General features: G+C 64.0%; 3 protein-coding genes across 8 annotated transcripts; all 3 read left to right on the forward strand.

Annotated features, from left to right (window-relative positions):
* Window positions 1-23: 23 nt before the first annotated feature.
* Window positions 24-13,808, forward strand: BLTP2 (bridge-like lipid transfer protein family member 2). The gene is made up of 39 exons (XM_065694343.1): window positions 24-159; window positions 897-1,026; window positions 1,261-1,307; window positions 1,531-1,693; window positions 1,765-1,883; window positions 2,444-2,504; window positions 2,786-2,984; window positions 3,120-3,243; window positions 3,558-3,682; window positions 3,769-3,836; window positions 3,931-4,079; window positions 4,322-4,440; window positions 4,589-4,752; window positions 5,094-5,358; window positions 5,460-5,665; window positions 5,819-6,908; window positions 7,144-7,335; window positions 7,418-7,620; window positions 7,700-7,818; window positions 7,892-8,112; window positions 8,216-8,406; window positions 8,491-8,590; window positions 8,664-8,866; window positions 9,137-9,431; window positions 9,550-9,707; window positions 9,787-9,993; window positions 10,068-10,167; window positions 10,342-10,524; window positions 10,784-10,905; window positions 10,983-11,138; window positions 11,213-11,334; window positions 11,420-11,600; window positions 11,680-11,766; window positions 11,856-11,966; window positions 12,046-12,181; window positions 12,368-12,492; window positions 12,718-12,819; window positions 12,924-13,058; window positions 13,267-13,808. Exons 1-39 carry the CDS (start codon window positions 95-97, stop codon window positions 13,447-13,449), a joined length of 6,726 nt encoding a protein of 2,241 aa, XP_065550415.1. The 5' UTR covers window positions 24-94; the 3' UTR covers window positions 13,450-13,808.
* A 367-nt stretch (window positions 13,809-14,175) lies between these two features.
* On the forward strand, window positions 14,176-17,552 carry RSKR (ribosomal protein S6 kinase related). 5 transcript variants are annotated; one of them, XM_065694770.1, is made up of 12 exons: window positions 14,176-14,254; window positions 14,349-14,540; window positions 15,141-15,224; window positions 15,304-15,372; window positions 15,516-15,585; window positions 16,186-16,293; window positions 16,417-16,457; window positions 16,557-16,584; window positions 16,688-16,777; window positions 16,848-16,936; window positions 17,013-17,123; window positions 17,218-17,552. In XM_065694770.1, exons 1-12 carry the CDS (start codon window positions 14,204-14,206, stop codon window positions 17,449-17,451), a joined length of 1,167 nt encoding a protein of 388 aa, XP_065550842.1. In that variant the 5' UTR covers window positions 14,176-14,203; the 3' UTR covers window positions 17,452-17,552. The 5 variants fall into 5 exon arrangements, with proteins under 5 accessions (XP_065550842.1, XP_065550844.1, XP_065550843.1 ...); XM_065694772.1 differs by having other exon boundaries at window positions 17,269-17,552; XM_065694771.1 differs by having other exon boundaries at window positions 15,141-15,209.
* A 259-nt stretch (window positions 17,553-17,811) lies between these two features.
* Window positions 17,812-24,538, forward strand: SPAG5 (sperm associated antigen 5). Of its 2 annotated transcripts, XM_065694769.1 has the most exons (21): window positions 17,824-17,965; window positions 18,137-18,238; window positions 18,398-19,659; window positions 19,743-19,935; window positions 20,228-20,347; window positions 20,456-20,548; window positions 20,652-20,786; window positions 20,894-20,987; window positions 21,064-21,178; window positions 21,271-21,352; window positions 21,716-21,849; window positions 22,114-22,279; window positions 22,396-22,576; window positions 22,786-22,857; window positions 22,958-23,081; window positions 23,258-23,369; window positions 23,617-23,697; window positions 23,783-23,926; window positions 24,038-24,100; window positions 24,181-24,261; window positions 24,355-24,538. In XM_065694769.1, the coding sequence occupies exons 1-21, from the start codon at window positions 17,942-17,944 to the stop codon at window positions 24,466-24,468; spliced, it is 3,492 nt and encodes a 1,163-aa protein (XP_065550841.1). In that variant the 5' UTR covers window positions 17,824-17,941; the 3' UTR covers window positions 24,469-24,538. The 2 variants fall into 2 exon arrangements, with proteins under 2 accessions (XP_065550840.1, XP_065550841.1); XM_065694768.1 differs by lacking the exon at window positions 18,137-18,238 and having other exon boundaries at window positions 17,812-17,965.
* Window positions 24,539-25,468: the final 930 nt, after the last annotated feature.

The following is a 25,468-nucleotide window of genomic DNA, read 5'->3' on the forward strand; positions in this document are numbered from 1 at the left end:
GCTCCGCCCCTTCCAGCCGTCACTCCCGGTGCGCGGCCCCACGGCCGGTGCTGCCGGGCCGGGGCCGCAGCGGGGCCGGGGGCCGGGTCCAGCCATGGCGCTGCCCGCAGCGCTGCTCGGGCTCCTCATCGCCGCGCTGCTCGCCGGGCTGCTGGCGCGGTCAGGGCCGGGGGGACGGCGGGGACGCGGGGTTGGGGGGCCCTGAGGGGTTATGGGGGTGTGCAGCTGATATAGAGGTGTAAAGGGGTGCGTAAGGGTCGGGGGGGGTGACAGGGGTATAGGGGGGGATCTGCCGGGGGGGGGGGAGCGCGTAAAGGTCAAGGTGGGGGGCCCATGGGGGTGTCAGTGGGATGTTGGGGGGTTTGGGGGCCCGCGGGGGCTTGTAGGGGTGATGAGCTCATAAAAACCAAGGTGGGAGTGGGGTATCGGGGTTTGGGGGGGGGAGATTGTAAAGGCCCATGGGGATGGCGCTGGGGTGTGGGGTTTTGGGGGAGTGACAGGGGTGGAGGGGGCCCATGGGGCTGAGGGTGAAGTGTTGGGGGTATAGGGAAGGAGGTAACGAGGGGTTAAGGGTGATAAAGAGGGCTTGGGGGTGTCAGGAGTCAGGGGGTGGTTTGCAAGGGTTTGGGGGGTCCTAGGGCTGGGTGTGAGGGTGTCAGGAGCTTGCAGTAGTCCAGAGCAGCCCAGAGGCATGGTTATGGGGTGTCAAAGGGGCCCCTCAGTCCAAGGTGGGGATGTTAGGGCTTGTGGGGGGTGACCCTGCAGGGTCTCTGCTCCAGCTTGGAGCAGTCATGGAGGCAGGACCTGCTTGGTGGGTGCTGGAGCTGGTGCTCGAAGGACAAAGGGGGTCCCCGTCCCCAGTGGGGAGCTGACCCTGGCCCCCCCCATCCCCGCAGATGGCTGGCCTGTCGCCTGGCCGTGACCTGGTGCCGGCAGAAGCTTCATGCGGAGCTCAAGATCGGCTCCTTCGGCTTCTTTTGGGCCCAAAACATCAGCCTCAAGTTCCAGCGGGAGCAGCAGACGGTGGTGGGTACCCGGCCCCCCGTGGGTGAGGGCAGGCAGGGTGGATGGGGTCACTTCCAGACTGGCAGCAAATCCCTGCCCTATAGTTTCTGCCAGGCCCTTCCTTCCGTAGCCAAACCTGGGGATTTTGGATGCTCCCTGATGCCAGGGGTTGGGAACAGAGTGGGAACGTCGGGATGAGCATCACAAGGCGCAGCGGGGTTGTTTCTTCTCTGACCTACCTGTGCATCCTTGCAGGAGATTGACCACATCTGGATCTCCAGTAAACTGAGCCGGGAGCTGCCGTATGTATCCCTGCCTCAGCTCCCTCCTTTCTCTCTTGGGGGTCTGGCTCATGTCCTGCTGCCATCACCCCTCCTTGCAGTCCCTGTGGTCTGCTCAGGGTGTGAGTGAATCCCCTTCTTTGGGGTGGCAATGTCTTGTGGGTACCCTTGTGCTGGTCCCCAGGGTGGGAGCATCCGTGGCCATGGGGCTGGGTGTGCAAACTCCGGTGCTGTTCTTCCATAGGCGCTACTTTGAGCTATGTTTTGGCGAGGTGCGAATCCGCACGGATCTCCAGAAGGGCCCTGGGTTCCAGCCACCCATCCCAGAGGCTCCCAAAGAAGCCGAAGGAAGCGAAAGCAGGGCAAACTTGACACTTAAACCCTCCCTGCTGAGGCTCCTAAGCCAGGTGAGGCACTGGCTCTGCGGGATGGGCTGCGTTGCTGTCGTACATCCCTCATGGTAGCATCTTCCCCCCAGCTCTTTTCCATCCACATGGACTCCATCAACATCATGGTTCTGCACGTGGCCACCTCAGAGTCTCTCTGGCACATCCAGGCCAGCAAGACACGTCTCCTGCTGAATGGTGATGGGAAGAGGTAACGCTGTCCTCGCACCCTGCTCTGCGTCCCCAGCCTGGCCCTGGGGCCCTCTGACCCCCATGTAGCATCTCACCTCTTCCTATCCCACTCAGCAGCATCCCATGTCACCTGTGCTGTGACACATTAACCCCCCCCACCAAGCTGGCCTGGTCCCTTTTCCCTGCCTGGGAAGCTCAGGTGGTGTGTTCTCCAAGTTCTGAGCTGCTGCATTGTGCATGGAGTTAAGCTCTGCTTTTGGGAGGACTTGGAGCAGGGACTTGAGGTCCCTGTGTCACACAGGGGAAACAAGGACAAAGGGTTTAGAACGAGGAGTGATGGGTTTAAACTTAAACAGGGGAAGTTCAGGTTGGATATAAGGGAGAAGCTCTTTACTGTGAGGGTGGTGAGAGCTTTGGGCAACATGGCTTAGTGTGAGGCATCCCTGCCCATGGCAGGGGGGTTGGGACTGAATGATCTTAAGGTCCTTTCCAACCATAACCATTCTATGAAAGAGAAGGCAGGGGTTTGGTTTGGAGGCAGCGTGTTCCACATCTCCATCTCTTCTCTACTCTCCCCAGCCTGGCCTGCGAGGTGAGCCTGACGAAGGTGAACAGCAAAGTCCTGCGCAGCAGCCAGCTGGTGAGTGCTGGGGAAGGAGGAAACCCAGCCCTTACAACCTGAGCTCTGTGGGACACTCAGGACCTGCTCCTGTATCCCTGAGGCTGGGTGATGCTGCAAGGCTCTGGGGTCCGTGCTGTGCCCAGCGCTTCACCTGCAGCATCCACCAGCTGGGAGCTGGGTGACTCCTTTGACATGGTTTAGTGATGGGTTTGGCAGTGCTGGGTATCTGTTGGACTCAGTGATGTTAAAGGTCTTTTCCAAGCTGCTGACTCTGATTCCTTGTTTGTACCCCGTTACAGGATGACACCTGCCTGGCAGAGCTGGCCCTGGCGCTCTCCCTCTCACTGGAGATCAGCAGCAAGCGGCGGCTGGTGGGGGTCCGGCTGCGTGTCCGGACCCTGCAGGCAGAGCTGCACGAAGGGCTCTTCTGCAGCCCGCTGCTGCACCGCATCACTGCCAGCCCCCAGCACAGCACTGCCGGGGAACAGCCCGGCACAGGTCAGGGATGGGCACAGGGACGTGGGCAGGGGCTGGCAACACCTGTACTTGCACTGCGGCCAGAGGGATTTGGCTGTGCCGTCGTGTGGGGAATTGGGCAGGAGCCTCCCTGTGACTCTGTGTGTCCCCCTCCAGGCCCAGAGGAGCCCCTCAAGTCCCTGTCTCTGCTGAGCAGGGACACGCTGCAGCTCATCCCCAGGAGGGTGGAGGTGAAGCTCGAGAGCACCAGCACGGTGCTGTCAATGAACAGCCAGAAGAGGTGAGGAGGCAGGGGGAAGCTGTGCTGGTGGTGGGGACATGGATTTGGGAACCACTGCTCATCCACTGCTCTGCTAGACTACAGATACCCAATCTTAGAGCCAGTAGAAGGGACTGAGTTTGGCCTGGGGCTGGGCTCTTGAGGAAGGAGGAAGGCACGTGAGCTGGTCCTCCAGTGTGATGGGATCCTCTGCTGATGAGATGAGCTGGGTGCTGGCTGGTGTCTTCGTACCAGTCAGCTGGGGATGAGAGATGGGGAGATGGAAGATGTGACAGTGCAGCTCTCTTCTGGCAGTGACTCCCTGCTTCTTACAGGCACCTCACCTGGAGCTTGAAGCTGCTGCAGTTCCTATATCAGCGTGAAGAGGAGCAGATTCCCCTGCGCAACTTCACACCCACCTCAGACCTGGACCAAATGAGTGTAGACCTCCAGCTGGAGGGCAAGTAGCCAAGAAGGATGCTTTTAGGACACTGCTGCCATCACTGCCCTCTCCCACCCCTCACTTCTGCTCCTCTTTGTCCCCAGATGGCCTTCTCCTGTCCCAGAGCCGCCAGCGCATCGTGTGCCTCAACTCCCTGAAGACCAGCGTGCAGGTGAGCCATGGCTGAGCATGCTCCTGTCCCCTGGGGTGGCTGGTCCAGCTCCTGGCATGAGTGTTTTTGCCACCCGGCCCCTTCCCTGCTCTAGGTCACAGCCATTGACCTCTCGGCTGCTGTGCTGCTCAACACCTGCATCATCCACTACCGCCACCAAGAGTTTTCCCCCTGGCTGGGCCTCTTGGCACAGGAATACAGGTGCCAGGCAGTGCCTGTCCCCAGCCAAGGGCACAAGGGAAGGTAAACCTGGCCTCTGCGCGGCCGCTGGTGTCGCAGCTTGTTTCCTCTTGCCTTGCCATGCTCTGGCAGGGTGCCCGGGCACCCAGCATCTTCTCTGCTCTCTGCACGGCCTATGGGATGGGGAGAGTGGTACAGAGAGTGGCAGATGGTTTGGGGGGTCCCTGTGGAGAGGGGGTTCCTGTGAGCCTGCTCCCTGCCAGGCAGCACCCCAATAACAGCCCATACCTGCTTGTCCCATGCAGGAGCTATCCCCAGATCATAGCGCCCATCATCTTGTGTGCCTCGCTGTCCAATGTCAATGTGTCAGTGCAGCTGGGGGACACACCTCCCTTCGCCTTGGGCTTCAACTCCATCTCTGCAGGTATTGGCGCTAGGGTGGCTGCTGGGCTCTCCTCGGGGGTCAGTGGTGGGAATGGGGAGGGCCAGGGGCTGTGGACCCCTGCCTGGCTGCGTCTGGGTTGCCCCTGTTTGAGCCCTGCCTGCTCTCATGCCCTTCTCTCTGCTTGCAGACTACCAGCACCTCCGGCCGCAGAGCGTGCACCAGCGAGCGGTGCTGGCTGTGGACCACCTCTGCTGGCGTGTGGGCAACGACTCGCACATCCAGCGTGCCCCACATCCCCCCAACATGCACGTGTGGGGAGAAGCCCTCATCCTCGACTCCTTCAACCTGCAGGTGAGGGGCAAGCCTCAAGGATACCGGAGAGGGACTCTTCATCAGGGACTGCAGCAACAGGACAAGGGGTGATGGGTTCGAACTGAAACAGGAGAAGTTCAGCTTGGATACAAGGAGTTCTTTACTGTGAGGGTGGTGAAGCACTGGCACAGGCTGCCCAAAGAAGTGGTAAATGCTCCATCCCTGGCAGTGTTCAAGGCCAGGTTGGACACAGGGGCTTGGAGCAAGCTGCTCCAGTGGAAGGGGTTCCTGCCCGTGGCAGAGGGTTGGAACTGGATGAAATTTAAGGTCCCTTCAACCCAAACCATTCCGTGATTCTATAACCCTGTTTTATCCTGCAGGGCAGCTACAACCAGCCCCTGGGCATGTCCAGTGCCCAGTCAGACACCCTCTTCCTGGACTGCACCATCCGGGGGCTGCAGGTGGAGTCATCGGACACATGCACCGAGTGCCTGGCTAGGGTCCTGCCCTTGTTCTGCCCACAGCCTGGTGGAGCTGAGCTTGCCAAGCAGCCACCTTCTGCCTCTAGCGAGCCCTGGGGGCTGCTCTGGAAGGTGGATCTGAAGGTGGAGGATGTGAATCTTTTCACACTCTCAGCCCTGGTGGGTAAGTAGCATCCAGGCTGATCCCAGATGGCTGTCAGAGGAGCCTGGCACGTCGTGGTGTGCCTCCTCCATGCCTCCAGCATTGATGTGCCACCTCTCTAGGTGCCCTGGAGCTGCGGCTGGACACGCTGACCGTCCTGGGGAGTGCTGAGAGCTGCACGGTCAGCGTCCAGGGCATGGTGCTGGCCTTGGTGAAGAGCATCACGGAGAAGATGCAGCCGTGCTGCAAAGCTCCTGCCATCCCCAACCCAGTGGCCAACCTCTCCATGCTCTCTGTCACCTACCACAGCAGCATCCGCTCCCTGGAGGTTGGTTTGGGCACTGGGTCTCTGCTTTATCTTGTCCTTGCTGGACTGGGGTGGATGGAGCAGGGGGAAGATCGGCTGGCACCGAAAGGTGCTGGAGAGGACAATGGGGCTGTGCTGGAGCTGGCGGTGACTTGCTTGCTCTCTCTGGTGTAGGTGCAGTGCGGCGAGGGGCTGGCAGTGCTGTGGAGCCCACCCGACCACATGCACTTGTACCATCACACCCTGGCCACCCTGCAGTGCCACGAAGCCTTGCGGAGCGCCCTCGGCCACAGGACATCTCCCTCCTTACCCCCGGAGAGCCCAGCATCCCGCCCCACCGCCCCTACTGAGACACCCCTCCAGGCGGATGGGACCCCCCCGAAAAGACTCCTGTCCCTATCCCTGGAGCTGAGCTCTGCCAAACTCACCGCCTTCGTCTCCGAGGCCAACTACATCAGCCTGGCTGCCGAGCGGACCTCCCTGAGCTGGCACGGCGGTGCCCTGCATGGCTACTGCCCCGAGCTGGCCGCCGGCTTCGACGGGCACAGCATCTTCAGCTTCAAGGAGGTGGAGGTGAAGCTGCTGCCGGAGCTGGAGGAGGTCGTCTTGCACCGCTGCGCCTTCCCCACCCTGCGCACCCTCCGCAACCGCGGCTGGGCCTTCTCCTTCGCCAGCGTGAGCATCGAGTTCCCTTACCAGTACGACTTCTCCCGCACGCTGGACGCTGCGGTGGGGGTGCAGAAGTGGCTGAAAGGTCTGCACCGGCGCGGGCGCCCCGGCGGCACGGCGCTGCCCCCGGACCTCCTGCTCAAGGTGACGCACTTCTCCTGGGTCTTCCTCGACGACGTGTTTGAGGTCAAGCTGCGAGACAACTACGAGCTGATGAAGGATGAGAGCAAGGAGAGCGCCAAGCGCCTGCAGCTCTTGGATGCGAAGGTGGCGGCGCTGCGCAAGCAGCACGGGGAGCTGCTGCCCGCACGCAAGATCGAGGAGCTCTACGCCTCGCTGGAGAAGAAGAACATCGAGATCTACATCCAGCGCTCGCGGCGCCTCTATGCCAACACGCCCATGAGGAGAGCCCTCCTCACCTGGACGCTGGCCCATCTGGAGCTGGTGGCCATGGCCGATGAGTCCTTCCATGGCACGGAGCGTGTGTTGGAGCAGATGAGGGACGTTGATGGTGTGAGCCCGTTTCCCACCGAGGGTCTGGAGATGGTCACGCAGTGGTGCCGCATGGTGAAGGGCAGAGCTGGCAGCTTCTTCGGTGAGTTGCTTTGGGTGAGGGTGCTCTTAGGGGACTGTGGTGGATGTGTGGCCTGGCCTCCCAGGCCCTGACACCATGGAATGTGTGGCCAAGCAAGGGGAAATGAGCTTTGGAGGTTCACGGAAGTGGGAAGGGAGCAGAGGTGGGACTGGACAGTGCCTCTGCCGTGGCTCAGAGTGGGGCACCGGGGCAGTGTCCCTTTGCTGCCCCATCTCAGCCCTTCCTATCCCCGCAGTGCGGATCCGTGATTACCCTCGCTACCTCTTTGAGATCCGGAACTGGCAGCTCTCGGGGCGGCTCATCGGAGCCGAGCAGAGCGGCCAGGCCTGCTCCCGGCGCCGCCAGCTCCTCAAGCTGGGGCTGCCCTGGGGGGATGCCACGGTGGAGAGGAACATGCCCCCCCTGAAGTTCTACCACGACTTCCATTGTAAGAGCTGGAGGGACGGGCTTGCTCTGAGGCAGGGCTGTGTGGGACATGCAAAGGGCTGAGCCGACCTCTGTGTCCTCAGCTGAGATCTCCCAGTTCACCATCGTGTGGGGGCCCTGCTGGGACCCAGCCTGGACCCTCATCAGCCAGTGTGTGGATCTCCTCACCAAGCCCTCAGAGGACCCCAGCGCCCCGTTGCCCTGGTGGGACAAGAGCCGCCTTCTCTTGCACGGGGACTGGCACATGGATGTTGAACAGGCCAACCTGCATCAGTTGGCCACCGAGGTGGGTGCTGCCGAGGTAGGGAGCAGAGCACGACGTGGCATCAGCTCACATCTGCCTCTCCCCGTGCTTGTCCTTGCAGGACCCCTACAACACCACAGAGAACATGCATTGGGAGTGGAGCCACCTCTCCTTCCACTGGAAGCCCGGGCAGTTTGTCTTCAAGGGCAATTTGGACATCAATGTGCGGACAGCTTCCAAGTGAGTGTGGGACCGGGAGTGCCGGGGCTGCCACCAGGCTGGCAATGGGAACGGGGTCTCTTTTCCCCCTCAGGTATGACGATTGCTGCTTCCTGCACCTGCCTGACCTGTGCATGACGCTGGACCTGCAGTGGCTGTGCCACGGGAACCCCCATGACCACCACGGCGTGGTGCTGCGCTCCCCCGAGTTCCTGCCTGAGGTGCCGGTGGGGCAGCAGTACGATTCCTACCGTGCCTTCCGCTCCGAGAACCTCAACCTCTCCATCCGCATGGACCTGACGCGGCCCAGTGAGGGTGGGTGACAGCCCCCCGGGGATCCCTTAGTTTTAGCGGTCCTGGGTTGGGAGCTGCTGTATCCCTGCCCCATGGCGCTGGTTGACGGTGGGTGTATCCTCAGAGCACTCCCAGCCCCGGATCCTGCTCTACAGCAGCACCCTGCGCTGGATGCAGAACTTCTGGGCCACGTGGACCAGCGTGACGAGGCCCATCTGCCGCGGGAAGCTCTTCAACAACATGAAACCCAGTAAGAAGAAGCTGGGGCAGCATTACAAGCAGTTGTCTTACACCGCGCTCTTCCCCCGGCTGCAGGCAAGTCCTGGGCATGGGGATCTGGTGCTACCGACCCGCTCTGCCTGCAGTCGGCTCTCAATGCCTGTGTTTGCTCCCTTGCAGGTTCATTACTGGGCTTCCTTCGCCCAGCAGCGGGGAATCCAAGTGGAATGCTGCCAGGGGCACATCTTCACTCGCGGCACACAACGACTCATCCCACAAGGTGAGTGGGGGCCCTGCCGGCCGCACTTCCAAGCAGGACAGGGTCCTGGCTGACCGCTCTCCCCGTCCCCCAGCCGGCACGGTGATGCGACGCCTCATTTCGGAGTGGAGCATCACGCAGATGGTGAGCGACCTGAGCCAGGTCACCGTGCACCTCATGGCCTCCACTTGTGATGAGAACGCTGACCACCGGCTCGACACCCTGGTGAAGAAAACCCATCTGCTGAGCCTGTCCTCCCTCACCTACCAGCGGCACAGCAACCGCACAGCAGAGGAGGTACCGCTGCACACGCATAGGGCATGGCCCGACGGCATCCCCCTGAGACAGGGTGGTCTTTGGGTGCAGTGGGGAAGGAGAGGAGATAGACCTCTGATCTGAGTGCCTGGCCAAAGGGATGCCCTGTTCCAGCCCCAGCATCCCTGCTGAGGGCTGCGGAGTGGTCCCCACGCAGAGCATGGCCGGGCTCCCAGCCCCTGTGTGCGAGCCCCATGGGCATGGGCCTGGGGGTGGCTTCGCTTCCCTGAAGCTCTGATGCTGTGTGTGCAGGAACTGCCCCTGCGGGATGGGGACGATGGTTTCCACACGCATCAGCTGCACTTGGTGGACCTGCGGGCGTCCTGGACCACCACGAACCGGGACATCGCCTTCGGCCTCTACGATGGCTACAAGAAAGCCGCTGTGCTCAAGCGCAACCTCTCCACTGAGGCGCTGAAGGGGCTCAAGATCGACACGCAGCTCCAAGCCAAGAAGCTGAAGCGCGGCCCGCTCTCCGCTCACTCCATCCCTGCCAGAGTGACTGTTCCCATCACCAGTGGCCGTCCTGAGAGAGCCTCCTCAGGGGGTGAGCACGGCAAGGAGGAGAAACCCATCACTGGCAGCGTGCATGGTGGCCCAAAGCCATGCCTGCCTTCACCCCGTCATACCACACAGCCTTGCACTGACCCTTCCTCCTTCCCCAGGTGCCTACATGCTGCAGAAGCTCATTGAGGAGACAGATAAGTTTGTGGTCTTCACAGAGGAGGAGTCGGGGGCCAGCGAGCAGCTTTGTGGCATCGCTGCCTGCCAAACCGATGACATCTACAACAGAAACTGCCTCATCGAGCTGGTTAACTGCCAGGTGCCTGTCCTGCCCCGTGGCCTGGCTGCGAGAGGGGCTGTCCCTGCCCCACCAGGGCTCATCTGACCCCACTTTGCAGATGGTGCTGCGCGGCGCGGAGACCGAGGGCTGCGTGATTGTGTCTGCTGCCAAAGCCCAGCTACTGCAGTGCCAGCACCACCCTGCCTGGTACGGGGACACGCTGAAGCAGAAGACGTCTTGGACCTGCTTGCTGGATGGCATGCAGTACTTCGCCACGACGGAGAGCGGCCCCACTGAGAGGGAGCATGGGCAGCTCTGGCTGGAGGTGAGTGGATGCATGGGGAGCAGGCAGCAGTGGCCAGGGCAGGGACAGCCAATGGTGCCTCCGTGCCTTCCTAGGTGAAAAACATTGAGGAGCATCGGCAGCGGAGCCTGGACTCGGTGCAGGAGCTGATGGAGAGTGGGCAGGCAGTGGGGGGCATGGTCAGCACCACCACAGGTACTGCCCACAGCGTGGCTGCTGTGTCTGTGCCCATCCTGCTCCTGTGTGACCCAGGGCTGGTGACGCTGAGGGCTGGCCTGCCCCTCCATGGCTCCAGGAGCTAGGTGATGCTCTGAGCCCCAGTGCGGCAGGACCTGGTGCTCTGACCGTGGTCCCCCTGCCCGTCCCCAGACTGGAACCAGCCCTCGGAAGCCCAGCAGACCCAGCAGGTACAGAGGATCATCTCCCGCTGCAGCTGCCGCATGTACTACATCAGCTACAGCCATGACATCGACCCCGAGCTGGCCACGCAGATAAAGCCTCCCGAGACCCCCGCCAACCAGGAGAAGGAGGATCTGCTGAAGAAGCAGGAGGGTGGGTACATGCAGGCAGTGTGTCTTGGGGGGCAGACCCACAAGTGCCAGCTAAGTCCAGGCGTGGTCTGTCTTTGGCCTGCTGAGATCAGAGGGGTGCACACAGGAGGGGTCCCCAGCCACGTGGCAGGACACCAGATGATGCTGGACATGCTGCGCCTGTGTAACCACCTTGCTTTATTCTCTATCTCCATCCCTGGCTGGCCCCCACGTGCATCCCATTTCTGGCCATGCTGAGGCTCCTCTGGGTGTCCCTGCAGGAGCTGTGGATACGTTCACGCTGATCCACCACGACCTGGAGATCTCCACCAACCCTGCCCAGTATGCCATGATCCTTGACATCGTCAACAACCTGCTGCTGCACGTGGAGCCCAAACGCAAGGTACCCACGAGGCCTCCGGTCACTGCGTCACCCACAGCACCCAGGGCAACGCTAACCTCCCCCTGTCCCCCATCCAGGAGCACAGTGAGAAGAAGCAGCGGGTGCGCTTCCAGCTGGAGATCTCCAGCAACCCCGAGGAGCAGCGCAGCAGCATCCTGCACCTCCAGGAGGCTGTGAGGCAGCACGTCGCCCAGATCCGGCAGCTGGAGAAGCAGATGTACTCCAACGTGAAGGTGAGCCCCATCTCCAGCCAGGGCCTGGCTGCCTGCTGTGGGGCAGGGGGTGCTGAGGGCCGTGTGTCCTTCAGTCCCTGCAGGATGACAGCAAAAACGAGAGCCTGCTCGACCTCAACCACCGGCTGCAGCAGCAGCTCAGCCAGGAGAAGGCTGACCTGCAGCTGGAAAGCGAGGAGCTCAACATACTGATCAGGTAGAGCCCGTCTCTGGCTTTCCCCAGTGTTGTGTCCCCCTTATTCCGTGGCTTCAACATCCCATTGCTCCCCTGTGTGCTGCAGGTGCTTCAAGGACTTCCAGCTGCAGCGAGCCAACAAGATGGAGCTGCGGAAGCAGCCGGAGGACGTGAGCGTGGCGCGACGGACCGAGTTCTACTTCGCCCAGGCACGCTGGCGCCTGACCGAGGAGGACGGGCAGCTGGGCATAGCCGAGCTGGAGCTCCAGCGCTTCCTCTACAGCAAGGTGGGGATGGGCTGGGGGCACCCACAGCCCCCAAACTTGGGGCCTGGGATGCGTGGAGCTGATGGATCCATGTGCGCAGGTCAACAAGTCTGACGATACAGCCGAGCATCTGCTGGAGCTGGGCTGGGTCACCATGAACAACCTCCTGCCCAACGCTGTGTACAAGGCAAGGAGCCAGCCCCGCATCCCTGGGGACGGACGCGCGGGATGAGGTGCTCTGTCCTCATCCCAGCCACCCATCCCGGTTCCCTGCAGGTGGTGCTGCGTCCCCAGAGCTCCTGCCAGTCCGGCCGGCAGCTGGCACTGAGGATCTTCAGCAAGGTCCGGCCGCCCGTTGGGGGCATCTCCATCAAGGAGCACTTCGAGGTGCTGGGGATGATGGGCTGGGAGGTGGCCGAGGTGCCCAGAGGGCACGGGCAGGGTGTGATGTGCCTCTCTCCCGCAGGTGAACGTGGTACCGCTCACCATCCAGCTCACCCACCAGTTCTTCCACAGGATGATGGGTTTCTTCTTCCCCGGCCGCAATGTGGAGGAGGAGGAGGTGGGGGATGAAGAAGATAAGTCCAAGCTGGTGACAACAGGTAAGAGGCTTATGGTCACCATTCACGGCACCGGAGCAGCGTCCGGTGTGCTTGTAGTAGCTGCTGGTGGGACAGCTGTCAAAGCACAGGGATTTGTGGTCATCCCTGTGGGCAGGCAGAGCAGAGCCGGGGTCTGGGTGATGGATAACCCCCACCAGCCACCATCTCCCCCCCACTTTGTCCCAGGGATCCCTGTGGTGAAGCCGCGGCAGCTCATTGTGGCCGATGACTCGCTGGGCCCAGGGAAAGGAGTTGCTCAGGGACTGAATCGGACGTCAGGGGTCAGGAGATCATTCCGGAAAGCACCCGAGGTACCTGCTGCTGCCTTTGGGGGGGATTTGGAGGGTTTGCATCCTTGCCACCCAAGCGATGTGATCCCTGCAGCATCTCATTTTGCTCACACCACACCAGAGCAGCTCTCACCTCTCCCCCATGAAGCAATGCCATGGCTTAGTGCCCTGCTATCCCTTCCCTGCTGCTTCCTGGCTCTGTCCCCTCTCCTTCCCTTCTGCTCACGGCTCCCGCTTTGGCCCCAGCATCCCGTGGATGACATCGACAAGATGAAGGAGCGCGCGGCCATGAACAACTCCTTCATCTACATCAAGATCCCGCAGGTGCCGCTCTGCGTCAGCTACAAGGTGTGGGGCCGGTGCGATGGGGTGTGCTGGGGAAGGGGGCACAGCCCCTCCAGCTGGTGGGGTGGGGGGACGTGGGGCATCATCCCACGCTGTGGGTCACTCAGGGTGAGAAGAACAGCATGGATTGGGGTGACCTGAACCTGGTGCTGCCGTGCCTGGAGTACCACAACAACACGTGGACGTGGCTGGACTTTGCCATGGCGGTGAAGAGGGACAGCCGCAAAGCCTTGGTGGCGCAGGTACGTGGGGTCCTGTCTTGCTGTGCATCCTTCCTGCTCCCAGGGAGGCTGCTGGAGCTGCACGGAAGTCCCGGGATGCCCACCATGGTGGGCAATGCGTTCCTTAGAGGGGGAAGCAGCTGCCCTGGCGCAGCAGCTCCAGCTCTCACCCATGCGAAGGGGCTTGGGTGCATCCATGGGATGCTGAGCCCCCTCACTCCCGGGGCAGGTGATCAAGGAGAAGCTGCGCCTGAAGCCGGCAGCGGGCACAGAGGCCCGGGGGAAGCTGGAGAGCAAAGCGGATGGGCCCATCCAGCAGCAGGAGGAGGACGAGAAGGCCCGGCTGCTCATCGGCCTGAACGTGGGGGACAAGAACCCCAGCAAGAAGTCCATTTTCGGCAGGCGCAAATGACGGCAGCACCCGGCGGGCCGGGAAGGGACCGGGGTGCCCCGTGCTCCCCTATGGCAGTGAGGGGGTGGCCGTGCTGCTCGGTGATGCCCAAGGCGGGGATTAGCCACATGCAGCACCCCCCCCTGCCCCAGGCAGTGCTGTTGCTGCGGGATATAGGGGCAGCAGCACGGGGCTGTGGGGCGCAGCGTGCTCTGGGGCTGGTATGTGGGGTGCAGACCACCCCTCCATGCCCTGTGCCAATGGTGCCCCATGCGCTTCCCTGCTGTGCGGGTGCTGGGCCTGGGGAAGCACAGGATGGCTCCAGGCTGGGAGGAAGGGGAACGGGAGAGAGTTTAAATAAAAGAGTTTTTAATTTGGAACCCTTTGGTGGCTCTGTCCCCGTGTCCTCGTTCACGCTGCGGGGCTGGGAGCTCAGCCCCTGCCCTTCCCCGGGGCACGCACTTCGGGGGTGCAGCATCCACATCACCCCCGGTGTTGGGCACTGTGGGTACCCCAGCGGGTACCCCGCAGCGGGGCATGCAAAGAGAGGACGAGCGGGTGATGCGGACCCGCAAAGGGGGGCCCGAAGGGTGAGGCGTGCCCCGAGGTGTGTGTTGGGGGGGGGGAGCAGTCACCGGTGGGTGCCCCCCCCCCGGTGCAAGGGGCAGCCCCGGTTGCCGGGGGTTGTCGCACCCGGGCGGGGCGGAGCGAGGCGGGGCGGCGGGGTTATGTAAAGCCGCGGATTAGCGGGGCCCGGGCCCGGGGCGGCGCCGCCATGGGAGCATCGAGCAGCGGCCCCGGCCCGGCCCCGGTGCGGCCCCCCCAGGTGCGTGCAGCGGCCCCAGGGGTGCCCCCCTCCCGGTTCCCGGTGTTCCCCCCCCCCCCCCGCTCCGCTGACGCTGCCCCCCCCGGTTCCGTAGGGCCGCGCTGCGGGGTCGTGGGTGCGGGCGCTGTTGGGCCGCCCCCGGCCGGTACCGGGGTCGGGGCTGGCCCTGGTGCCGCGGGGGAGCCCCGAGGAGCCGCCGCTGCCCGGGTGGCCGCTGCCGCAGCTCGTCTCGCTCTTCCTGCCGGAGTTCCCGGTGCGCCCCTCCGCCCGCCAGCAGCAGCTCAAGGTGCCGTCCGGGGGCTCCCAGCCCCTTACCGGGGTCCCGCTGCATCCTACCGGGGTCCCCGACCGGCCCCTCTGGGCACCCGCGCGTCTCGCCCTGGCAGGCGGGTCCCCTCGCACCCCGTTACCGGAGCCCCTGCACGTCCTACCCGGGTCCCCCGGCGCCCCGAGCATCCTCCGGCGCCGTCCGTGCATCCCTTGCCGCCGTCCCGGGGTCTCCTCGCAAGCCCTTGCCCCGGCCCCGCACATCTTAACGGCGTCCCCCCCGTCCCACCGGGTCCCCTTCTACCGCCGCCGGGTCCCCATGCCCCGGTGTGAAGCCTCTGTGCATCTTACCGGGGTCCCTCTGCACCGTAATGGGGTCCCCGTGTGTCCTACTGTGTCCCTGTCCCCCATCCCTATGTGCCCCACACCGTGTCCCCTGCATCCCACTGTGGTTTCCACCGGGTCCTCCTGCTCCCCAAGTGTCCCCATCACCTGCCATGGGTGCCCTGGACCACCCCATTTCACCCTACGCAGGACCCCACACCCTGTTCCACCCCAAACATCCTGATCCCATCTCCATGGGGTGCTCAGACCCTGATCGCCCCCCCCCCCCACCCAGATCTTGGGCTTCGTAGCCAAAGGCTCCTTCGGGACCATCCTCAAGGTGCTGGACTGCGGGCGGGAGAAGGTCTGTGCCGTGAAGGTGGGTGCTGCCCCCAGGCCCCACGTGTACCCCTGCCTGCCCTCAGCCCCCCCCCATGACACCCCTTCGCCCCCCCCAGGTCGTGCCTAAAGTGGAGGTGCTGCGCCGAGACACCCTCAAGCAGTGCAAGGAAGAAGTCAGCATCCAGGTTAGGGGGGACCCCAGCCCATGGGGTGGTCACGGGGGGTGGCAGAGGCCACTGGGAGGGTGGCAGGAGCAGGGTTCCCCATGCCCCCCCCCATTAGCCCCCCACCCTGGGGGCTGCTCACCCTCTTTGCTTTGTGTCCCCAGAGACAGGTCAGGCACCCGTTTGTCCACGGGCTGGGGGACAGCTGGCAGGGCCAGCGCCACCTCTTCATCAGTGAGTGACCATCTGCCCCCGGCCCCCCCCCGGCCCCGCGCACGTGTCCCCGCCGCCAGCACACGTGTCCCCGCACACACGCACACGCTCCCCCCCGCACGGCCCCGGGGATGCGGGCGCTCGGCTGATGGCTCCCACCCTGCAGGGATGGAGGGGATGGGGATGGGGGCAAGCTGCAGTGGGGCAGGGGTGTATGTGGGGGTGAAGGAGGAGCCCCCAATGGCTGTGCCACCTCCATGCCCGTGTCTCTTCTGTATGACCCCGGGGGGGGGACACACATGTCACTTTGGTCCCCACATGGCTTCTGTCACCTTGGAGCTTGCCTGTCCCCAGTGCTCCTTGTCACCATGGTACGTGGCCCTGGTACTTGCAGGCTCCTATATGGCCTTTGTATGACCAAGTATGCCATGGCACCTCAGTGTGTTGGTCCTGGTGCCCACATTGCCCTGCTGCTTCTGCCACCCTATATCCCCAGGGCTTGTAGCACCACGGCACATGCTCGTGGTGGCCACATCACCTTGGTGCGCAGCCCCACTGACCCACCTGCATCCCCCCCCCGCCTCCCCATGCCCCTCGTGCCCATGTCACCCGTCCCCACAGTGTGCACCTACTGCAGCACCGGGGACCTGCACGCGCTGTGGCGTGTGGCCGGGTCCTTCACCGAGGCCACCGTCCGCCTGTTTGCTGCCGAGCTGGTGCTGGTGCTGGGTGAGTGCTCACCACGCTGGGGACAGCACCCATGGGTCCCCACGGATGGGGACCTGCAGGGATGGGCCTGCTGGGTGCTGTGGGAGGGGACCCATGGCTCTGACAGCTCCATCTTCCCCCCAGTGTACCTGCATGACCTGGGCATCATACACAGAGATGTGAAGGTGGGTGACAGCGGGGATGGGGGGGTCCGAGGATAGGGAGGGGGGTGTCTCTGAGCCCCCCAGCATGGAGAGGCCACCCCAGCGCCTGTCTCGTTTCAGATGGAGAACATCCTCCTGGATGAGCGAGGTGAGAGCCTGGTGGCACTGGTCTGAGGATGCATCATCCGTGGGGACACCCTGTCCATGGGGACGCCCCATCCTTGGTCCCCTCCTGGTGTCTCGCCCCACAGGGCACCTCAAGCTCACTGACTTCGGCCTCTCCCGGCACCTGCAGTGGGGCGAGCGAGCCCACACCATCTGTGGCACCCTGCAGTACATGGGTAAGGGGGCAATGGGGGGCTGCGCTGGGGGGCACGGTCCCCCCAGGCACTCATCTACTCATCCCCACAGCCCCAGAGGTGCTGAGCGGGGGGCCCTACAGCCATGCAGCCGACTGGTGGTCCCTGGGTGTCCTGCTCTTCGCTCTGGCCAGCGGGGAGGTGAGGACCATGGGGTAGGGGGGATAACGAGGCTCCATGGGGTGCCCCTAAATCCATTTCTCCCCCCACGCCCCAGTTCCCCGTGGCGCCGGCAGGGGACCATGTGGCCATGCTGGAGCGAGTCAAGCAGAGCAGCTACGAGAGCCCACCCGCGTTCAGCCCCGCGCTGGCCCGGCTGATGGCCGAGGTAACGGCGCCGCATGGGATGTGGGGTCCCCACGGCCCCATCCCGGGCTGGACTCGGGGGTGCCCCCTGCTCATCCGCCCTCCTCCGTCCCCAGCTGCTGTGCCACAACCCCCTGCACCGCCTGCGCTACCTCCATCACTTCCAGGCACACCCCTTCTTCCGCGGCGTGGCCTTCGACGCCGACCTCCTGCAGAAGGACCCGGTGCCGGTGGCCGTGGCCCCGCAGCCCCCGGAGCAGCCCCCGCCAGCCCCCGCCACCTTCGATGACTTCGACTGCGACCTCGAAGTCCCTTCGACTGCACCCCCGGGCCGGCCCTGGCCTGGCTGAGCCCCCCCCCCCAGTGCCCCGGCATCGCTCAGGGACATCCCCCCTAACCCCGGTCCGGGGCCGGACCCCCCCGTTGTACCCCTCCCGCGGGGGCAATAAACCCGAGAGCCGCGGGCACCGCTGCGGGTGCGTCCTGCGGGGGGACGCGGGGCTGGGTCCCCCCCTTCGGTCGGGGCAGGGCCGGGGGAGGCACCGGGGATCGGGGGGGGAACCGGAGCCGTTCCCCACGACGGGTCCCGGTGCTCGGCGCAGCACGGGGGGGGGGGGGGCGTGGTGGGAGGGTGGGGTGGAGGGGGCGTGGTTTCTCACTAAGCCCCGCCCCTAACCGCCTCTCCCCGCGGAGTGACGCGTGCGCTGAGCAGCCAATCAGAGCGCAGCGTGGGTTTTCAAACGGGCGGCGGCGGCGGCGTGCGGGAAGCGGCGGGACCGGAGCGGAGCCGGGGCCGGGATCGGGACCGGGATCAGGATCAGGATCGACCGGAGCGGGGCCATGCGGGCCGCCAAGTCCCCCGCCGTGAGTGCGGGCCGGGGGGAGTCCCGAACGGGGCGGCCCCGACCGTGCGGGGCTGCCCTGGGTGGCGGCGGGGCGGGCCGGAGCGCTCCGGTGTGTGTCTGTGCGTGTATATGGGGGGGGTTGTGCCGCCGGTGACCCCCGGTGCTCCCCTCCCCATCCGCTCCTCCCCAGGCGCAGCAGCGGCCCCGGCGCACCCCCCTGCAGGAGCTGCGGCTGCAGCCGGGCGCCGAGCGCACCAGCCTCACCCCGCTGCTCCACCGGCTGCGGCTTAAGGTCGGGATGGGGGGGAAAGGGGAGGGATGGGGCGGGTTAACGGGAGGGGGTGCTGGGGGGGGGGGGCATAGGGAGATCGTTGGATGCACTGGGGTGGGGACAATGGGGAGGTTGGGGTGCTGGGGGCCCACCCTGACTCCCCCTTCCCATCTCCTGTAGGACCATGACTGTGCCACCCCAGTGCCCCGCACCCGTGGCCCCCGCAGCAGTGTCGCCCCCGTGCCTTGTGCTCTAGGACCCCCCAGAAGTGCTGTCCTGCCTCCCCCCCGCAGCAATGCTCTGCTGCCTTGCACCCCAGGGCCCCCCAGCAGCAGCATCCTGGAGGCCCCTGGGACTCTCACCCTGGGTCCCAGTGTCTTGGAGCCTCCCAGGACTTCCACCCTGGTGCCCAGTGCCCCTGAGCCCTCCAGTTGCACCAACCCAGAGCTCCCTGGCAGTTCCACCCCAGGGCACTGGGCCATGGAGCCCCCCAGCAGCACTGTGCAAACACCCCCGGACAGCCCTATCCCAGAGCCCAGCAACCTGGAGCCCCCCAGCAGTCCCACTGCAGACCCCTGCGTCCTGGAGCCCCCCAGCAGTCCCACTCCAGGCCAGCCCAGCATCATCAGCTCGGTGCCTTGCACCCCAAACTCTCCAGACAGCACCACAATAGCACCCTGCACCCCTGGGCCCTCAGGCAGCACCAGCTCAGACTCCTGCACCCCAGGGCTCCCCGGCACCACCTCCACCCCGCAGGAAGGTCCCTTCCATGGGTGGCGAGTGGCACCCTCTGACTTCTCCTGCAGCCCCGTGGCCCCTGAGCCCCCATCTGGAGATGAGGGTGTTGGTTCTTTGCCTTGCCAAGACACCCCTGAGGAAGCCAAGTCCTCATCCCCTGCCCTACAAGAGCAGGGACCCCCTGCATCCCCTCCCATTGAGGCAGGCAGGTCAGAGCCTGGTGAACTGGAGGGAGCAGTCACCCCCGTCCCCTCGCCGGAGGTGGCCTTGGAGGCTGTGTCCTGGGTGCTGCCACTGGTGTGGCTGGAGAAGAGCCTCAACTCCTCATCCCTGCTGGAGTCCCTGCGGCACAGCTTAACCCTGCCACGGCGGGACATTGGCACCAGCGTCACCCCAGTGCCTATTGCAACCATGGGCACCAGCGTCACCCCGGCGCCCACCGCAACCATTGGCACCAGTGTTACCCCAGTGCCCACCGCAACCATTGGCACCAGCGTCACCCCGGCGCCCACCGCAACCATTGGCACCAGCGTCACCCCAGCGCCCACCGCAACCATTGGCACCAGCGTCACCCCGCTGCCCACCACAGACACCGGCACCTTCATGACCCCGCGGGACCTGCGGGAGAGCAGCACCAACACATCCACGGGTCCCCCTCCCTGTGCCAAGGACAGCGCTGCCGAAACAGACTCCCTGCTCTGGCAGTAAGTGTGGGGACGAGCATCCCCCGGGCAGGGCTATGGCACTCCTGGGCTGCCCCTGCCCTAAGCCCTCTCTCTGTCCCCAGCTGTCCCCGGGAGCAGCTGAAGTCCCTGCCGCGGGCAGAGCTGGAGGGGCGGCTGGAGAGCACCCTCATCATCATCGAGGCCCTGTCGCTCCAGCTGCGGGGCTGGACCGAGAACCAGCGGTCCCTGCCCGGCGTGGGGCCGGCCGAGCAGAGGGATGCGCTCACCCAGACCGATGTCACCCATCCCAAAGGGGTAAGAGTCCCCACTGGGGCCATGTCACCCTGCTCTCTGCAGCATTGATGCTGCCGGTGGGGCCGTGGCTCCACAGCCCGGTGGAGTGGAAGTAAAGCGCACAGCATCATGCGCTCAGCGCTGCTCCAGCCGCGTTATCTCGCCTGGCTCAACCCGCTGAGCGTGCCGGATTTGATCCCTTTGTGCAGGGAAGCATCCCTGGCACATGTTGGGGGCAGGATGGGAGGGTCATGGCGAAGCAGCGGAGCAGGGCTGGTGCAAAGCCCCCTCTGCTCAGCCATGGTGTCCTTAGGAGGAGGAGATCTACCGCAGCCTCTACCTCGAGCTGCGGAGGAGGACGGACGCTCTGCAGCGGCAGCGGGCAGTGGAGCAGGACCTGCATCGGGAGCTGAAGACGGCCGTCGAGGGCATGGTGTGTGCCGGATGTGCGCTGTGCCGTGGCTCTCAGCCAGGTACAGTGTGTGTGTGTGTGTGTGGAGCGTGCTCACCCTGAGCACCGGTGTCCTTGTCCCTTCCGCAGGGTGCCTGGAGCAGGCAGCGCCTCCTGTTCCAGGGCCTCGCGGATGCCTCCCTCCAGAGCCTGCAGGATGAGCAGAGAGCACTCGCCCAGGAGGTGAGACCCTGTGGGGCCGGGCCGGACCCCTTCCCCACGGATCTGGGGAGCACTGGCACACGCGGCGGACGTCACCCATCCCCATCCCTGTCTCCTCTCGCAGCGGGAGCAGGCGAGGGCCCTGGTGTCCCGGTGCCAGGTCCTGCTGGAAAGGGTTCCCAGCAAGCTGCAGAGCTGCCTGGAGGAGCGGGATGCCATGAGGCAGCGAGCGGATGAAGCCCTCCAAGCCAGGCAGGAGGTAGGGTGTTACCTTGTGCTGGCTGGCCCCAGGCATGGGGTGATTTGGGGGTACCCCATAGGGAAGAGCATCCCAAAGCAAGCCCAGGGTGCACCATGTGTCTGCAGGCATCTCGTCAGCTGGAGGAGACCTCAGTGGCCCTGCAGGACACAGTGGCTAAGCTGGAGCAGTTGACAGTGGCCAACTCGCGCCTCAGCGCAGGTATGGGTGATGATGTGGGGCTGGGGCTGCCCCTGTGTCCTCCCCACACACGCACTGACAGCTCTGCCCCTTGCAGACCACGGCTCCCTGATGACCAGCCTGGCCAGCCTGGAGCAGGAGCGGGATGCGCGGCAGCAGGAGCGGGATGCGCTGCAGCAGGAGAATGAGAAGCAGCGGGAGGAGATGGCCTGGTGGGTCCGAGCCCTGGGGCAGGGCATTGGGGTGTGTGTGTGTGCCCCCATAGGCCCCTTCTGTCATCCCTGATCCCACCCCATCCCCGCAGGCTGGCGCAGGAGCGGGATGCGCTGCAGCGGGAACGCAATGGATTCTGCCAGGAGCTGAGGGAGGCAACCGAGTGCCGGGAGGTAGGAGCCGCCTGCCCCTGCCCACGCCATCACGCGCTGCCAGCTCCCATCATGTCCTCACGGGAATGCTGGAGGCTGGCCAGGAGCAGGATTAGCCATTCCATAGCAGGGGGATGAGGGCGGTTGGCTTCCTGCACGTAGTGCAGCATCTCCTCCTGCAGCAGTGATGGGGGGGCCGGGAAGCTCTCCAGGATAGTTTTCCAACTGGATGCAGATGTGTTGTCCCCCCAAACTGTCCTATGTGTCCTTGCTGGCCTCCGAGGGTAACGCTGCCCCTAATAGGAAACAGCACCCTGAGGAGTAGGAGGGACTGTGCCAATGGGTCCCCTCATCCATGGCTGCGTCCCCCCCGTCCTCTTGCAGTTCCTGGAGCAGGAGAACCAAATGTCCCGCACTCAGCTGCTGGAGGCGGAGGCCAGGCTGAGGTCCACGCTGGACACGCTGCAGGAGCACAGCCAGCGCCACGAGGAGCTCATGGATTCCCACCGGCGCCTGCGGTACTGACCCCGCTACGGCCACTGCTTGAGCCCCTTCTGGAGGGTGGGGGATCCAGAGTGGGACACGGCTCTGGTGTGGTTGTCCAGGCGGGTGGAAGGGGCTGAGGGAAAGGCTGGTACACCCCATCCTGGGGGGGAAACGACCTAAATCCATGAGGTTTGCAGCACCCCTGGGTCGCGGTGGGAGGCAGGCATGGGAAATGCCCCCATCCCATGCTGAGGAAGGGGAAAGCTGCTCCCACTGAGGCTGATGCCATCCCGCAGGGAAGAGCAGGCTGCCCTCAGCAAGGAGCTGGAGAGCACCAAGGCCGAGCTCCTCGACTTGCAGCTTAAGAGGAACAAAGTCTCCTGGTGCTCCAAGGACATCGTGGAGAGCAAGATGCGGCTGCAGGAGCTCGCTGAGTGCCTCAGGGCTGCTCTGCAGGAGGAGGTGGGAGCTTTGCCTTGGGGGTGGCCCGAGGAGGAGGCAGACACCCCATGCTTCCAGCCCCCCATTGCCATGGCAGAGCTCTCACTGCTCTGCTCTGCTCTCTCTCCCCTCTGAAGGACAATGATGATGCTGCCCCATCAAAAAGCAGAACCTGGACCCCGGTGCCACGTACTCCAGGCTGGCAGACCCCGTACCGTGTCCGGACCCCCGCCTGCCGCACGCCGGTGTTCCGGACCCCACACCGCGCCATAGGGAGCTCCTTTGTGGGCAGTGTCCTGCGAGCTGTGTCTGGGGAAGGTGAGCTGGTACCCACCGCATGGCGGGGATGGGGATCCCTTCCTCCCATCCTCCCTGGGAGTGCCCGGATTTCCCCTTATAGCAGCTATGGGTTGGGTCGTGGCTCCAGCAAGCATCCAGGGTCTCCGAGCGCGCTGGGATGGATGCAAGCTCGAGGTGCACTCCCTGCAGCGCACAAGGCACAGAGCGTCTGCCCTCTCCTCTTGCAGATGCTGATGAAGCCGCTGGAGTTGGGAGTGCATTTACCAAGGACAAACCTGCTGCTACACCAAAGGCAATAGGTACCGGGGCTGTCGCTCTGCATGGGCGATGCTCAGGATGCCTTCCTGCTTGGCTCTGTGTCCCCTGATGTTCTCTCACGAGCCTCTGCCCTGCCCACAGAGCCTGAGGATGGTTTGCTGGAGAGTGTGAAGCAGCTGAGGTCCGTGGTGTCCGACCTCGCCATGCTGAGCTGCCGCATCCAGGACCTGGAGCAGAGCGAGTTCAAGGCGCTGCAGACGGAGATGTGAGTTCAGTGGGGCTCTTGTTGAGGAATGGCCATGAGCAGCCTTGCTGGGACCTGCTCTTGCCCCAGCCCTGGGTTTTCCAGCTGGTGTTGGATGCCCAGGAGGGGGTTTGGTACCCGGCACCGTGCTCGGCTGTGATCCCCATCCCCTCAGCACTGGTGTTGTCCTCTCCCAGCTCCAACCTGCAGCTCCACTTGGAGACGGTGACAATGGAGAGCCAGGAGAAGATTGATGCCCAGGCTGCCACCATCGTCAAGCTGAACAAGGCACTGAGGGGCAAGCTCGAGGTGAGCTGGTGCCAGAAGTGGGCCAGCACTCAGGCCAGGGCAGAGCCAAACTGGGACAGGCGCTGATCTAGGACACGGAGGAATCTGGGTGACCGGCTCTGGAGGTGCCCCATGGGTGCTCCTGGCTCGTCTGACCTTGAACAGGACAAAACCTGCTCCCCCCTCGGGCACTGAGGGCACCCAGGGCTGGGCACTGAGGGCATCCAGGGCTGGGCACTGCCTGACTCCACTTCTTCCCCCTGTGTAGAGTGAGAAGGAGCTGCAGGACGTGGTGAAACGACAGGAAGAGAAGATGCTGCAACTCATCGACAAGAGTGGGGAAGTCACGGTGTGTGATGGGGGCCGTGCCGGGCTGCGTGCCCCGGGGGTGCGGGCTCCAGGATCCCCCTCTCAGCGCCTCCTTTCCCTCACAGAGTTTGAAGGAAGAGGTTTTCCAGCTGAAGCGCTCGCTGCAGCGCGCAGAGACGGAGGCCAAGGTGCTGTGGGAGGAGATGAGGGAACAGAGACCCAAGGAGGACACTGTCCATGTGCGGGAGCGAGTGCTGCAGCAGCAGGAGGTGAGGCTGGGGGGGGGGAGTCTGCTATCATGTCCCATCCTGCAGGACCCCATGGACAGGGCCCCCCCACCTTGACTCTTGCCCTGCTGTGATGCTTTGCTCTTGTTGCAGATGGGCAAACTGCGGCTGCTGCTCCTGGAGAAGGTGGATGAGAACCAGCGGCTCTCGGATAAGGTATGGGGGAGCCCTGGGCTTAGTCCCCCATTCCCTGCCCAGCTTTAGGTCAGGCTCCTGATGGGCATCTCCCACCACAGGTCCAAGGGCTGGAGCTGCAGCTCCATCGCATCCAGAAAGTGCTGAGGAGCCATGAGGAGATGCAGGAGAAGATGAAGGAGGTGAGGATTGTTCATTGCTCTCACCCTTGCTGTGACTGCAGCTCCACCACCCCTCATCCCAACACTGTCCCTTAACGCTGCTGCCATCCCCAGCTCCTGGTGGCTGTCCCTGACTTGGCCGTGGCGTGCCAGGAGCATCACAGCCTGCTGCGGTACCTGGGCTTGAAGCTGGAGAGTGCCAGCAAAGACGCTGCGGAGCCGCTATAGCCCCCGGGGTGAAACCTTCCCCTTCTTAATGCTTGTAATTATTTATTGAATAAAGTTGTGTTGGCATTCACCCTGCCCCGTGTGCTGCATGCAGGAAGCTCCCGGTGCCCTGGGTGGGGACAACTGGTCCGGCTTGCGCCGCCTGCTCCCGCTCCATCCCTGTCACGGGGCCATGGGCACGGCTCCCTGCCACCCCGGGGCCTCTCCTGCTTGGCAGGGAACAGGCACCGTGTTCCCCAGGCAGCAGCACGGCTCCTCCTCCTGCCCTAGATTCCCTCTGTGCCTCCCTGCTGCCTCCCCATTGAGGGGGTACCCGAGGCTGGATCCGGCACCTCCAGCATGGGGGGTGTGGGGATGGTTTTCCCCATTCCCAGTGTGCTTCTGGCATGAAGCAGCACAGAATCATAATGTTTAGGGTTGGAAAGGACCTTAAGATCATCCACTTCCAACCCCCTGCTACGGGCAGGGACACCTCACATGAGCCCATGTCACCCAAGGCCTTGGACTTGGCTCATTTACCTCTTCTTTGGGCAACTTGTTCCACGGTCTCACCATTGAACTTCCTCCTTGTATCTGGCCTGACCTTCCTCTGTTTCAGTTTAAACCTGTTTCAGCAGGTCCCATGGACTTGTGCATATTCAAGTTTCTATGATCTCCAACCTGATCCTTTCCCAGTCCCTGCTTCTGCCTTCCAAGACTTGAGCAGCATGGTCAAAGCATTGTGAAGACTCGTTTCTCAAATCCGGGGTCACCAGTTCTCCTGTTTCCTTCTGGAGAGGGCCCGCGTTATCCCAAGCCTTCCTTTTGGTAGCAATACACCTATAGGAGCCCTTCCTGTTATCTCGGACATCCGTGGCCAGACCCACTTCTATCTGTGCCTGGCCTGATCCGCAGCATCCCCTGGGCGCTGTGAGAGCTGCCAGCCAAGCACTGGGAGCTCAGCCAGCTCCTGCTCCCAGCCTCCCCCCTTGTCCCCTGTTGCTGCCTGGGGGGGCTCCCT

This window comes from Lathamus discolor, chromosome 14, assembly GCF_037157495.1.
Source record: "Lathamus discolor isolate bLatDis1 chromosome 14, bLatDis1.hap1, whole genome shotgun sequence".
Classification (NCBI taxonomy): Eukaryota; Metazoa; Chordata; class Aves; order Psittaciformes; family Psittacidae; genus Lathamus; species Lathamus discolor.